Genomic DNA, 15,364 nt, shown 5'->3' with positions numbered 1-15,364 from the left:
GTCATGAGTACTCCCCAAAAATAATACTCACTAAAGTACAGATCCCTCAAAATTGTACTTAAGTACTGTACTCAAGTAAATGTACTCCGTTACTGTCCGGCTCTGCAAACGAGAGACAGCAGGGCAAAAGACCGGCAGGGCAGAGAGAGATATAATAATCCACAGAAGCGGAGAGGAGCGGAGGTGCTGTAGTCCTAATGAGAAGTGAACAAGAGAAAGCAGACAGAGCAGGCAGAGCAACAAAAATGGCAAAAAGACAAAAAGGTCAAAAAATGTATAAATCCAACAAACACGGTAAACACGACATGACAAGACTGAATCAACATAACAATGACGAACTCGCAAGGAGCAACTAAAAACAGAGAGCTTAAATACCAAACGAATGGGGAGACAAATGAAAAACAGGTGATGTCGCAGGTGAATGAAATCAGTGCTGATGAGATCACTCCGGTGGCAGACGCGCATGTGAGAGCTGTCAAAACATAAAACACACACACAGAACAAAGCAAAAGAAACAGAACAGTCGAAAAGACCAAAGATATGACATGATCGGGTCTTGGGTCGGACCTCGGGTTTTCTGACTCCGTGAAGACCTATTCTTCACAGAAGCCCAAACATGGGACTATGCTTACTGTGAGGATCTGCTGGACCTAGCGCCCCCTCCTGGTTGGGAGTATTTACGTCCTAATACAAAAATCATCATTTTAAAAGTATTTGATTATGTATAATATGGTCCAGCGGGCCGTATTAGAATTTACCCCGGGCCAGTTGCCCATCCCTGGTATAGATCATAAGAGTTTGTTCCATGTATTTTCTCCATTATGTTTTTTCACTTAATAACATGTGATTGACTTCATAACAAGCTAAAGCAGGGGTGTCAAACTCAATTTCATCCCGGGCCACATCAGCATTACGGTTAATCTCAAAGGGCCGGTTGTATTTGAACGACTGTATGAATGTATCAACTCTTTTATTACTGTACATTGCATAATTTTCTCTGCATTTGCTTACTATTGGTTTTGTTAATAACTCAATTAATACCTAGCTTTGAAAGTAGAAGCCCAGGCAAATAATGACAAAGTGTATAGAGTACAACTATTCTACAGATTATTCTAAAAATAATTGTGGTGACAAAAACACATGTTGTATGTGAGTACACTCAAAATGTTCTGTTATCCTTCATTCAGACACGCCCACTCTAGTATTGCGTGCGTGCAGGGCACTGCTCGTTCTTTCTCATGCAATCATCAACATTATCCCTATAATTACATTACAAAAAGATTTAAGCGGGACAAAAATTAGTTTTGGTGGCTGTTAAAAAAAGCAATGTAGGAAATAACCTGCAAAAAATAAAACTTATAATAACAATAAAATAACCTGTAAACTCTCACGGGCCACATAATTAACATAATTTGTAAACTCTCGCGGGCCAGATGAAATGAGGGGGCGGCCGGATTTGGCCCGCGGGCCTTGAGTTTGACACCCCTGAGCTAAAGTATTTAAGTGATAGTTTGTTGTGCAAGTATCGTTAGAGGTAAAACCCATATGGACCCCCAAATTTGTGTACAATGTTATTTAGTTAGAAAAGAAATCCTGCTTCTGTTGATTCTGGTCAATGTGCTTACTGTAAAAAAAACTTACCAGAAAGTTTTTAACGTATTCATACCTTGCGTTTTTTGTAATCTGTACGAATTGGAGATATTTACTTAGTTGTAGTGTCTGACTGTTGTGTTCATGCAAAGGGTTTTGTTGTACCCAATAAACAACAGGAGATGATGTCAGAAGTGGGATTGTGTGAAGACGCAAGGCCGGCGTCGGGGGGGGGGGGGGGGGGGGTCGGGGGGTCGTGGGCCTAGTTTCTCTGATTGGTTGCATTGCGGCATCTCATGCGTCTTTACGTCTTTAGCAAATTAATGTGACTTGATACTAGCAACGTGTTTTTTCGCGGCATTTTATGGATCGTGTAAAATATGGATATTAGAACATTTAGAACGAACCAGCACTGTCTGCTCCATCCGACTTCATGCAAAACATGCTCAAACTCGGAGATTAGAGGTCGAGGTGGAATTTTCAAATCTACAGGACACTGTTTTAAGGAAGTTTAATGTTTGCACACGCCGGCTTCAGCTTTTTTAAAGGTAAGTTACTGTTGTCAAAGTCAAAGTCAAAGTACCTTTATTGTCCCACAAGGGGAAATTGGATTTGCAGCAATGCTCCACATATAATACATAAACATACAACAACACAAACTGACCAACAGAGATAAAATTCACATTAACGCCCCAAATTACATAATGTGCAAACAACAATTTCACACATAAATACGTAACACAATCAAGTGCAAAAATGCAATTTGTGCAAATTATGCAAATTGTTCTAAGTGCTAAGTGCCATTAACTCTTTCACCGCCAGCATTTTTTTAAAAAGTTGTCAGCCAGCGCCAGCGTTTTTCATGATTTTCACCAAAGTTTAATGCCTTCCAGAAAATGTTCTTCTTTAAATATATAAACATACAATATACCAAATGAAAGAACAGACCCTCTGCTTTAAACAAAAAACCCGTTTCATCCTATCTTCAGAGGTTCTTTTGTAATTAGCTTTTGAATATGGGTAGGTTTCTGCAAAAACACCACATTTTGAGCAAAAAGCAGAGATAATTCAATTTTTGTAACGGACTTTTCATAGAGATCTCATTCAGAGCAATCTTTAAAACAGACACGGACATGCAGGCGCTTGGGCAATACTTCCGGGTTAAAAAGCGGTAATAATAGCGGTATTGCGGAAAGACGGAAAATCTCGTCATTGGCGGGGAAGCGTTTTCTCTTAATTGACGAGATATCTCGTCAATGGCGGTGAAAGAGTTAAGGAGCCTCACAGCTGATGGAATAAAAGATATTTGCATCCTCTTTGTTCTGCATCTAGGAACTCGATAGCGCCGTTCAGAGGGCAAAAGCTCAAACCCTATTCTAAGGGGATGATCCTGTGAATGAGCTATAACTCTAGCTTTCCTCTGGACCTGTTTTATGTATAACTCCCCAGGTTGAGCCTGACCTCTCCTGGAGATCTTGCTTGCCACTTTAACCAAACTTCCGAGTCCATTTTTGTTTGTCAGAGAGAGGCTTCCAAACCAAGCAGCAACACAAAAAGATAAAACCGATTCAATAAAAGAACAATAAAACAAAGTCATCAATTCTGAAGAAACATTAAAATAATTCATTTTCCTAAGGAATTACAATCTTTGTTGGATTTTCTTTGATACAGCGTCAACCAAGGGTTCAAAACACAGTTTGTTATCTAAAATGAGTCCAAGATATTTGTATTTCTCCACAAGCTCAATGTCTATGCCTTTAATGACCGAAACTGTAGGTGAAGGAGGTGACCTGCGAAAGTCAATGATCATGTCCTTGGTTTTGGATACATTTAGCTGTAAAAAGGAGCTATCACACCATTCAACAAAGTCATTGAGGACTGGCCCATGATCCCGCTCATCCCCTGTTAGCAGGCTGACAATGACAGGATCATCAGCGAACTTAAGAATGTATCTGTCCTGATACAAACTGCGACACTGGTTTGTGTACAGGATGTACAGGAGAGGAGACAGACAGCAGCCTTGGGGAGAACCAGTTGATGTAAAAATGACTTCCGATAGGGTGCCATTAGCCCTCACACTCTGGGATCTATCAGTTAAAAAATCCAATATCCAGCCCACCAAATTTAAATCAAGGTTAAAATCCGTAATCAGTCTATCAGCGAGCAGGAAGGGCTGAATGGTGTTAAAAGCAGTTGTTTTAATTTACATAAGCCTAAATGTGAAGTGTGGCTATAGACCGTTAACAGCATTGCGACGTGATTATGGTAATACTGAGTAGTTTGGGATCATCTGCACTTTATACGGGAAATGAGCTGACAGTCTGTACTAGTTGTATGAGTGTGTGCTTGCACTGTATTTGTTGTTTAAATGCCTTGTTTTGCAAGTTATTATTGCTAATTGCATGCCCCCCGTTGGAAGCCGCATGCCCCCCTGTTAGTTATGGTCTGGCGCCGGCTCTGTGAAGACATTTGTATGCAAGTTTGTTAACTGCTGAACTGAGTCTGCTTCAGTCAGCCAACAAAAAGAAAGACAGGCCGAGACACCATCATATCTCAGTTTCAAGTTTCTTAACTGGAAATATTCTCATTTAAAGCAGATGACTGGCTGAAATTGATCAAGCGTTTGAAAGGTTTTGTATCGAATCAGGCTTGGAAACGCAGGCGGATGAAAATCAAGTGAATGGCCTAAACTATACGATGAGTAAAGAAGCTGAGGTCATATTAACTTTACTTCATTTAAGCGCTCAGGAACGAATTAGTACAAAACGGTAAAGAACCGACTGAATGATCACTTAATAGCTCGTAGAAATGTGATTTTTGAAAGTTTAAATGTAATCAGAGACAGCACAGGTGGGCGAGTCTGAGGATCACTTCATAACAGATCTACACTGTGTAGTCGAGCACTTGGAATCCGGACAATTGCGCAAGGAGATGGTGAGAGATAGACTTGTAGTGGTACTTAAGATAGATTAAAAGCTGTCAGACAATTAAAACTTGAATTAATCCTGAATTAACATTACAGAAAGAAATTAAAATACAGAATATAAGTAAAATAACAGTCTCATGCAAAGCATTCTGAAAACCAGAAATCCTCATCAACCTTTTCTGTTTTTTTTTCTTTTGCTTTTGTTTCCCAGAATGCTTTGAATGAGGCTGTTATTTTAGTTTTATTCTGTAAAGATAAAGACTTGTTAATGTTCATTTAACTTTGAACAAATTGTTGCCAGTAAATAACATAAATTTAAATCTACAGTAAGGGGGCCTGCACAGCAAAGCTTTTACACCTGTGGCCGGCGTATGTTTTCAATTGTTTCCAATGGAAGCTTGCCGTTTTTCAAAAAAGCCAGCAGCTAGCTGTTTTCTTCCGCGCTGAAAAACTGTGCTCTGTGGTTTTTCCACGCTCAGCGGCTGAGCGCCGAGAGTTGAAAAATATTCAACTTTGGGTGAAAAGCTCAATTCGTCAATGTCAGTTCTTACACGACCATCCAATCACAGTGGAGAAAGCAGGACATTACCACAGTAACCAACCAGCTCACAGCTCAAGTATCACAGCTACCAAAGCGTTCAGCTGAACAAAGCTGGCACCCAGTTGAAAAACAGCTGGCATTCGGCGTCCTCCAGGCATTTCAGCCACGCGTTTAAAAGTTTTGGTGTGCACAACCCCTAAATCCACAGTTTAATACATACCTCATTTTTAGTTATCCAGTTTGATTCGGTTCTGATGATTTGGCCCACTAGTGTTTTTTTTTTTACATCATTCTGGCTTGGATGGCAAGAACACTGAGATGTTAAGAAGGAAAACAATTAGTTTTAATTGCAAACTTGAATTGCTAAATTGTTTATTTTCTTTATTTTACTTCATGCAAAAATCTATGTGTACCAAATAAAATAAGATGTCAGTGTTTCTGCAAGGATTTGTGGGGCTGAATTACATTACACGCTATTTTATATATTTGTGACATCATCACTTATTTTGAGTTGCATTTTGTTAAAGCAAATGTATCAGTTGTTTGCAAGAAATTTCAGCAAAGAATGTTTTTCTTAGGGAAGATGAAAACATTTAATGTATGCACCAAGATGATGATTTGTAAGTCGTTTATGAAGTCAGTGTTTTCCTTTTGCATTTTCCTTTTGTAGTTTAGTTTGGTAATCTTACATTGGGAACAGTAATAGGTTCTATAGTGGCAGAATAGTCTCTTCAAAGTGGCAGGAAAAGTTATAAGTGTGAGTCAAATCATTGACATTTATAATAGACAGGTTTAATGGTCTCTTTCTTTCTGTGTTTTTAAAGCTACTGTATGATTGAGTTTACGGTGCACAATATAATGTGTGTTCATGTTTCACGTGTAAAAAAAGCACTTTTCACATAGTTGACCATCTCTATATCCTTGTTTTCACTGTCCTAAAAACGGGCTGATGTCTTCCTTGTCCTATGAAGTCCCTCCTTCAGAAATACGTCACGAGTTCTGATTGTGTAGCTTGTTTAGTCTGTTGTGATTTGACAGCAGCTTAGGGCACATTGTCTGGAAAGGTCAGGTCAGATTGAGGAAGCTGTCATCAGCGTAGGACAAACAAATGGGATTTGACTCTGGGATGACAATAATAGCGTCTCGGTGGCATGGTGACTAAAAATCTCTACTAATGCAACTTCTTCGTCTTCTCCGTTGAAGTGTAACAAGGTCACGCCCTTTTTTGGCATATTCCTGTAGGCGGAGCTTAGTAAAAAAAAAACAGAATATTGTTGTCATCTAACTGGGAAGTAGAGGGCTGTAGTCCAAACCAGCCATTCTCTGTAGTCCTTGAAAAGTGAATTCTGATAAAGAAATTGTATTGCTTTGCATTGAACTTTGAGCACTATAATTTTGCAGATATTATTTATGCTCTAACAGCAACATAGAAAAATGGTATCACGAAAAATGGCATCTTTAAATAAGGCACAGTTTCAGTTTCTCTGTGTCGTACTTTATATTGTGTAAAATCTAATCTACAGTAAAATAAAGTGAACAAGCACAGAGGGTCTTACTGGTGTAAGCTGAAATTTTGTTAAAACGTTAAAAGTCATTACACCTTTTCAATGTTAGGATCACAAGGAAGGCAATATAAAGACACTGCACAATGTCTCTGAGGTATCTCTATAATTGTATTGCTTATGTAATTCTGTGTTTGTGTGTCAGCTCCCACTATAGATATAAGTTGGTGGGCGGGGCTAAAGAGACAATGATGAAGAAGCAGGCGTTGATCTTCTTCATTAGGGAGACAAAATCTGACCTGAAATGTTTTGGCAGCTTGGTTTCAATAAATGCTGTTTCTGTTTTTGTACTAATGATGAAGTTCTGAAAATAGTTCAATGACCTCTTAAATATTAAAGTATCAAGGGGGAGATAATATTTATGTGTTCCTCTTTGTTATTTTCCAGTGCTGATTTCAAACATCCACTCTCAACGAACAGAAGGTAAATCAATTTCATTCATTTTAAAATGTGTTTGTTTGTTTGATTGATTTAGTTTGTTTTGTAATTTGTATTATGTTGTACAAAAATAATTAAAATACTTTAAATGCTTAAAGTCCCCATTAAAAAAAATCCAAACTGACAATTCTTATTTTTTTAATGGAATATTGAAGTGTTAATTCTAAGCAGTTTATTAGTTTGGGTCATTGTTTTTTTTTCACAAACTTCAGCTCCCTTGTGGTGATCATTCTCTGATGAGAATTCTCCATCTGTTAGTCTGCGTCAAGTTACATTTTTAAAAGAAATGCCTACTTTTCTATATCAAATAGCCTAAAATAGGCCTAATACAAAAACATAGCCTCAAATTAAGTTTTTGTCTAAGATGACATTCAATTACTTTACACAAATTACGCAAACTGAAATAGCGAGTTGAAAATGCATTTACAGTTTTTTTCGATTGCTAAACGACAGTGAGCACAACTGGAGCTACATGTGCAAAACTCTAACTACAGTCTGTTCTACCAACAGTCACCTGAGCACAACTCTTAACACATGACTCAAAACAGCTCAGTGCAGCCAAACACTATATACAACCCTCACTGAGATAACACACACTGTCACTCAGAACACACTGAGAGGAAAAACACTAACATCAAACACCAATACAGAAATACAAACTTTTCATCTTTACAGTTTGAACAATTTCAGTAACTTCATACAAAGTAACATTTCTTCAAAGAAAAGAGTGACATTCTTTCACATGATTTATTGAAATTTTTAGAACATAACAATTCTTTAAGGTAAATGAAAATTAGCAGTTTGCTTCAGTAGTCTGGAGTAATTTGCAGAATTACAGTAACAAGAAAAAAAAGTAGAAACTAAAAGTACATACTGTAATTCAAACAAATAATTGAGGGGCTAATCCTGCCTCTCTCTAGCATCAGGCCACTACATGCCACCATTCTCCCTCCACGAACCCGTCTTCCTTGTTCCATTTCTAAAATTAGTCTTTCTGAGCTCTACTACTATTTATTCATATTTATATATATTTATATTTACATATTTATGTGGAATTGCAGTCAGCAGTGTTTGAAAGGCACAAGGCTAAAATCTTTTCTGTTTTGAATGTGTGGTTCACAGTTTTGACAGCAGTGTGTTAGCATTTGAACAAAGAGCTGTAAATCCACAGTGTTGTGCAGGTTGTGGTTAAAGTCATGGGATAAGTGTGTAAAGTTTTGAAAACTGTGTTTAAGCAATGAAAAACGAACTAGAGTTTGGTCCACATGAACTGCTGCTGTGCAGACTGTAGTTAGAGTTTTGCACATGTGACTCCAGTTGTGCCCACTGTCGTTTAGCAATCGAAAAAAACTTTAATAGAAACACTCCCATATATCGCAAAATGTTTTTTTTTTACTCGGGTGAGGTGGCTTTTCAGGCAATGCAAAAAGGAACATCTCGCAAAACTGCAATGTAAACGTAAAAGTCACATGATCTTTCTTTAAATATGGCTCAGTATGTTTGGTTGGAAGACAAGACAGAAGTGTGTTCGACTTCAGGTGGCACTGCAAGAATCAAATTGATCTCGTGGTATTTTGATGGCATCTGCATATTGGTCTGCGCAGTGTTATAAGTTGAACAGCAAGAGAAAACAAAATTACATTGTAGTTGCATCACATTGGTTCAGAGGTGTAGTGTATAGACTGTTTCATCGGACGCACGTGATACACGTCTGGCTCCGAACCTTACTTCCGGTTTCGTTTTTGTAATGGTCTGACTAGTTGCTAACCTGATCTCTTGAACAAATGCCTCGTCGAAAATAACAAATGTTTTGGTTTCCTAGGTAATCTATGTGTTGTTTTTTTGCTTGTTATATAAATAAACTACGTTTAAAGAACTTTGTTGTTATTTATTCTTAGCGGAGTTTACCGGAAGTTACGTGCGGGACCGCGACAGCCGCTTGTTTTTGTTGTTACTGCTGAAACCGTCTATACTACTTAAGTATTTTAGTTACATTTTCCAAGCATCTGTGCTTTGTCAGAGTGTTTGTCTTGGGAAAAAAATCTTTACTTTACTAAAATATGTTCACTACATTTGTACTCACTACTCACTACTAATTCATACTGTGTATTCCTTTTATATTGCATATTACAATTGATTTAATACCTAATTACATACAAATTTTGTACTTTTACTTTCTTGAGTAAAAGTACAAAAGTCCTTTTTTCTTAGGTAAAAGTAAAAAAATTACTAGATGTTTACTTAAATATTAAATATAAACCAAAAACTTGAAATTATGAAATGTAGTGGAGTAAAAAATTATGATAGTATGCTTTGGAATGTATGTTTTCCAAAAAAAAACATGAATACATGAAAATTTACTTTTATGTAGAAAGTAAAAATACTTAAGTATACACCTCTGCATTGGTTAATGGAAACGTTACTTCATATCAAGGGCTAGTTTGTCTAGTTTTTTTCTGTCCACTCCCAATAAAAACAGAATGTTGTGCTTTTCGCAAAATTAAGCAAATAAACATGATGCGTGTTTTGTTCTCCCTCCCTCAGTGAAGTCCTTTCAGAAACATGACAGAAAAATTTACTGTAACTTAACGAATCAACATGATCTCACAAAGTTCCGTGGGAATTTTTTGCTCATTTTTCCGTGACATTCTCACGGATCTCCGCATATTTCCGTGGCCCTGCCACGGACTTTCTTTTCCGTGGCATTCTCACGGATTGGTTACTCAACTGCTTTTTCCTATTTTCAAACCATTGTCGCTTCGGTTTAGGGTTAGATTTGGTGCTTGCATTACTTTGTCACTGTAAATATTGGTTTATACAATTTTTTCTGATGTATTCTTTTATATTTTCTAAACTTTAATCAATTGTCACCTGGCATTGGGGTTAGAGTTGGGTTTGGGTAGGGATGTCATTTTATGTAAATCTAACCCTAAACCGAAGCGAAAATGGTAAGAAAATAGGACAAAACAGTTGAGTAACCAATCCGTGAGAATGCCACGGAAAAGAAAGTCAGTGGCAGGGCCACGGAAATATGCGGAGATCCGTGAAATTCGTGAGATCAGGTTGTAACGAATACTTGTCATAGAAAGAAAAGATACATGTCTACATAATGCTTGGAATGTCTGCTTTTGGAAGATGTAAGTGAAATCGAAAACAAATATTGTAATTCGTTGTTAACTGTGTTAGAAGAGGGAGATGTACCGTCTTTCTCGTGTTACTGCATTATCTATAATGAGCCACGCCCCGCTCCATTGAAGAGAAGAGCAGAGATCATCCATATTCATTAGTCAACCCCAGTCAATGGAGACTCCGTCTCTGTAGCCATTCAGTGCTGTGTTGAGTTTTAATCCAAGTGTTGATGACATGACATCTACTTGTTTACTCAGACTGTAACTAAAGTTATCTCCAGACGTGAGTGTGTGTGCTTCATCAAACAGACGCGTTCGACGTCCAAACGCACACACAAACACACGATGCCTCATATTTGACACGCTTTGTGGTATCATTATGAAAGATGCGATTGCAAACATAACATCTACTTGTTTACTCGTGCCTAAAGTTATCTCCAAACAGACACGAGTGTGTGTGCTTCGTCAGTGACGCGATGTCCAAACGCACACACAAACACACAATGCCTCATATTTGAAGCGCTTTGTGGTATCATTATAAAATATGCTTTCTTGCCTGTAAATACAAGTTATCTCCAGGCGCTTATGTTTTCTTTGTGCTTCCGTCAGACGCGGTCGACGGCCAAAGACACACACAAAGCCTCATATTTGACGCACTTTTGTATTAAGACGCATCTAAACACATCTAAAACCCTGTTTGTTCGCGTATATCTCTGCACAGTAAGTTTATTTAACGCAGGATCACGCATGGGAAGGCATTTCTTTTGTGTTGCTTTCACAAACAAACACGTAACAATAATGGCGTCGTCTTACTGCCTAAAGGGTCAGTATGCAGCTCATTATGTAAGTGTTTTGTTCTTCAGCTGTCAATCACAGATTATTCAAGAGCTTCCATCCTCCTTGCATATTGCCTTCCTAACCAGAAAGTGACTTTGAAATTGTAAATCAATATATTGTTTTATGTGAATGAGTAAGCAGAATGATTTTCACATCATTTGAAAGAAAAAACTCTAGACTACTAGATCCTGTTTTGAAAAGTCTTGGAAAAAAACATGTTTAGAATGGGTTTTTTGGACTTATATCAGTGACTTAAAAATTTAGCTTTTTCAAAAACCACGCATAAACATTTTTCTCTCAAAAATACAAACATGTACATACATGTTGATCATATAATATAGTAGCCCAGTTTGTGATGAACGCAGTGTTATAAGACTTTTGCCATTATTATGTTTTTAAGCAACTGAAAAAAGCACAAATGTCAGTGCATGTCAAAACTTCTCCAGGGCCCTAAAAACCCCTTAGACCCCAGAGGGTTAAAGATAATTAAAAATATTTTTAATAAAATAAAGCTGGTACATCACTAATAGAGATCATTTATACGTGTGTTTGACTTCATGGTATAACACAGGAACCGACAGGCGGATGACACTGCGAGAGCGGTTCGAAAGCAAACTCTTCCGAGGATTTCTCGACTCACCCTCACGGTACTTTGACGTCATCAGCCTGTCGTTCTTGCCATAGATATGCATATAAAGGCTAGATGGCTCAAGGCGGAGTCCCTAACGGCATCACCTGGCGGCCATCTTACGACAGGGCGCTCGCTCACTCGTAGCATTGAGTTTAATGGTGCAGGTACTTTTAAATGACCATAACTTGCTCAATTTTCTACCGATTTTCAAACGGTTTGGGTTTTTACAAACGTTATTAACGTGGCTATAATTCTGGATGCTTTAACATGTTTCATGAATTTATTTTTTATTTTTAGTATAGGTATGCAGTGTCATAGGTACATCTTTGACGTTTATAACAAACCAAACCGTTTGAAAATCGGTAAAAAATTAAGCAAGTTATGGTCATTTAAAAGTACCTGCATCATTAAAACTCAATGCTACGAGTGAGCGAGCGCCCTGTCGTAAGATGGCCGCCAAAATGCGGACGTTGCACTCAATTGGCCAGCAGCGCGGACGAGCCATCTAGCCTTTATATACATATCTATGGTTCTTGCAGCGCGGCTTGAAGTCGAACACATCTATAATAGTGGGGTTCCCGCTGCAGGAGGTCTCATGATGACCGTTGCTTTTATAATCTTTATTTTCGCATGTAAAATCCTTTTTTGTTTTAACATTCAAACAGACTCGGTTCTCCCCCACACTGGCGCTATGCATATTGCATACATTTTTCCAGAAGTAGTATGATTTGTTATCTCTGGATAAATAAACATGTTCTTTTCCACTAGGAAATTGTAGCGCCATCAAAGTGAATTGTATTCATTATTTGAGCACATTTTTGAATATGGCCACTTGTGCAATAAAAACTGCACTACGACAAAATGTAAGACTTGTGTTTGCTTTTAGCCCTGTTTTACTCAGAGTTTTATTTAGTGGTTTAGTCTTAGTTGGTTAATTTAGTTGTGCTCTAATCACATCATTTAAAAGTCTTTATTGTCGTGTGTTTATTAAGTGTTTATTGGCGGTTGTCATGACAAGATTTGGGATGTCACAGTACAGTATGTTTTGTTTTGATATTATCTTGTTTTAGTTTATATGTTGCTGGAGTTGCACTTAGAATTACAACATTTGAAAAGCATTATTAAACAACCATGATTTTCAGTTTGTTTTTCATTTGTATTGCTTCTGTACACCGTGTGCAGAATTATTAGGCAAGTTGAACCACTCGGTGAGAACCACTCGGTGAGTAGTACAGTTTTGAAAATGAACGTTAAGTGTTGTTTTACTTTTAATGACATGTTTGTGCATGGTCATTGACTTCCATTCTGAAGCAGTCAAGAGACGCTTCTAAATGAGTCGAAGAGTCAAGACTCGACCCATTGTCAAAATTTCTGTGTCCATCACTGTAGTTCATCCAAAACAAACCAGAAATGAGACTCAAAGTGTTAAATACCGGAATTATCCTTTAAGCAGATACTATGCACTAAAAACATAGTAATATAGTAATATAGCAAAAGTCTTGGGTGATTTAAGCATAAGTAGTCAAAGGACAAGTTCGGTATTTTACACTTAAAGCCCTGTTTTCAGATTGTTTATGATGAAATAGAACGGTTTTGACTGAAATTTGGACATAGGATGCTGGCCCGAGAATGGTCAGGTCGAGTGGTCAGGGGTGTTCACTGATATGCTCACACAAAAATCGCTGCAAAAGATGCTTCAGGTGAACATGATAGCAGGGCATGTGTAAAAACACTCAATATTATCTTAGCGATAAGGTGCTCACCCCTTCAGTTTAGTGTCCCCTGCTGATTTTACCCATGCATGAACAATGAACAAATGCTCACCAACTCACCAAATAAAACAAAGGCACACCAGCCAGCAAATAGCTATAATTACCTTGCTTGTTTCTCTTATATTGTGGTGAACAGATACATACCCCTATAATAATTAATAAAACAAAAACTTATTATTGTCCTGCAGTCCACCTGTTGACTGTATCTGCTTTTAAAACAGAGTAATTTTGAGTTTCTCAGGGCTGTTGGACAGAAATGATAAAGATAAAGTGATGACGTTCAACTCTGTGAGGGTTTCAGATGACAGCAACTCTGAATCAAAACAAAACTGACAAATATTTTTATAGTGTACTCGTTATGATGTAAACATTAATATAACATGATCATTGTTACCAGACACAACAAAAAGATATTTTTTGAAAAAAAAAAAAAACTTTACAACTCCCAGTGATTTTATATTGACAGATATAACACCAACTCTGACTGTGCAGCCACAGACGTCTGTGTTCATTGGAGACACAGTTAATCTGACCTGTGAGGTTCATCAGTCCACTGGGTGGAATTTTTTATTTACCACACCATTCACCAAGACTGAATACGTTGAAACTACAGGAACTAAAACAATCACATCTGTGCGAGTCTCTGATGGAGGAGAGTACAAGTGCAGAGCCAGAAAAAGTGACAACGTTAATGTTTTAACACAATACAGTGAACCAATAACAGTGACAGTACACGGTAAGTATTTATACTCTCAGAATTCACTTTGTTCTGAAAACACACTGTCAGTTATTTTACTAAACGGGTGGCTATTACAGTTACTGAGGAAAAAACATGTAGTCCTTTGGTTTGAATATGCAATTATGTAAGAAAAATTTATACAAAACATTATTCTAAACAGTTTCCATGTTTTAAATAGTTCCAAATTATATTCTATTAAATTCCATTCAAGATGCGGTAGAATGTAAAACTGTATTTATCTAGGCATGGATAAATAATAAGAGTGCTGCGGTAATGACATAGAGCCTTCTTGTGTAAACCTTGTGCATGCAAAATACTGCTGGCTGAATATATGATCTTATGTATAAATGTTGTTCTGAGATTGTAATTTTATAATCTTGTGTGGTTTTATTTTAAAGGTCATGGTGCGATGGTTAAAAAGGTCTCATAATATCAAAGTTTAGAACTTAAGACGTAAACTCTACTCCTGCGATGGGTGTCACCTCCCAAAGAGATATAGATAACAGATTGTTAACAATCCCATTTGGTGCTTCTTCGGGTCACAAGAACCTAACCAACCAAATCCTGGTTTGGGAAGTTAAAGATTCTTGTCTCATCTGTTTATATAAGGTGGCTTGGAAAGAGACTCTGGGAGGATTCTAGAACCAGAAGCTCCCACACTATGTGTGTATTAAAGCATAATGGAAAAAATCTTTAAGTATCTTCCTACACCACTTGGTGTGTAATATATCCATTTTGGAAGTACTCTGTTGCCAGTGTCTATATGACTTTGTAACTTTTGCAACTGTTGATCATTTTTTATAACTGGAATTGAATCATATTTTGTATTGTATTTTTTTATTGATGTTTATATCTGGAACCTGTCTGGTATAATAAATTGTTACATTTGATTAATTTAATAGAACAATTTGACAATTTTGTGTCTGTGAAATACGCAACGGACGACATATACTCTGTGCGATATTGTGTCCCTAATGAACGAATAACTAAGATTATGAAAATTTATAAATAGTCAATTTCTAAATTATGATCAACAGATAATTGATATAATGCACCAAATTCCTACACACTAAAAAATATTGGGTTGTTTTTTACCCTGGGCTGGGTAGGACAGAACACATTTCTGGGTTAAAGTCACTGCTTTAAGTGGCCCAAAAGAGGTGCCGGTACTCTATTTTTTTATACTCTTTATTTTTTTTT

General features: G+C 37.3%; 1 protein-coding gene across 1 annotated transcript in view; it reads left to right on the top strand.

Annotated features, from left to right (window-relative positions):
* Positions 1-330: 330 nt before the first annotated feature.
* Positions 331-15,364, top strand: part of LOC141362838 (Fc receptor-like protein 5) — a 34,075-nt gene continuing 19,041 nt past the window's right edge. Inside the window, exons 1-2 of the mRNA XM_073865096.1 lie at positions 331-465; positions 13,918-14,161. Of these exons, the coding sequence (XP_073721197.1) occupies positions 331-465; positions 13,918-14,161 (379 nt within the window). The remainder of the gene's footprint in view (positions 466-13,917; positions 14,162-15,364) is intronic.

This window comes from Misgurnus anguillicaudatus, unplaced genomic scaffold (assembly GCF_027580225.2).
Source record: "Misgurnus anguillicaudatus unplaced genomic scaffold, ASM2758022v2 HiC_scaffold_29, whole genome shotgun sequence".
NCBI classification, from domain to species: domain Eukaryota; kingdom Metazoa; phylum Chordata; class Actinopteri; order Cypriniformes; family Cobitidae; genus Misgurnus; species Misgurnus anguillicaudatus.
Note: the sequence above shows the minus strand (reverse complement) of the source record. Positions and strands in the feature narration are given on the sequence as shown.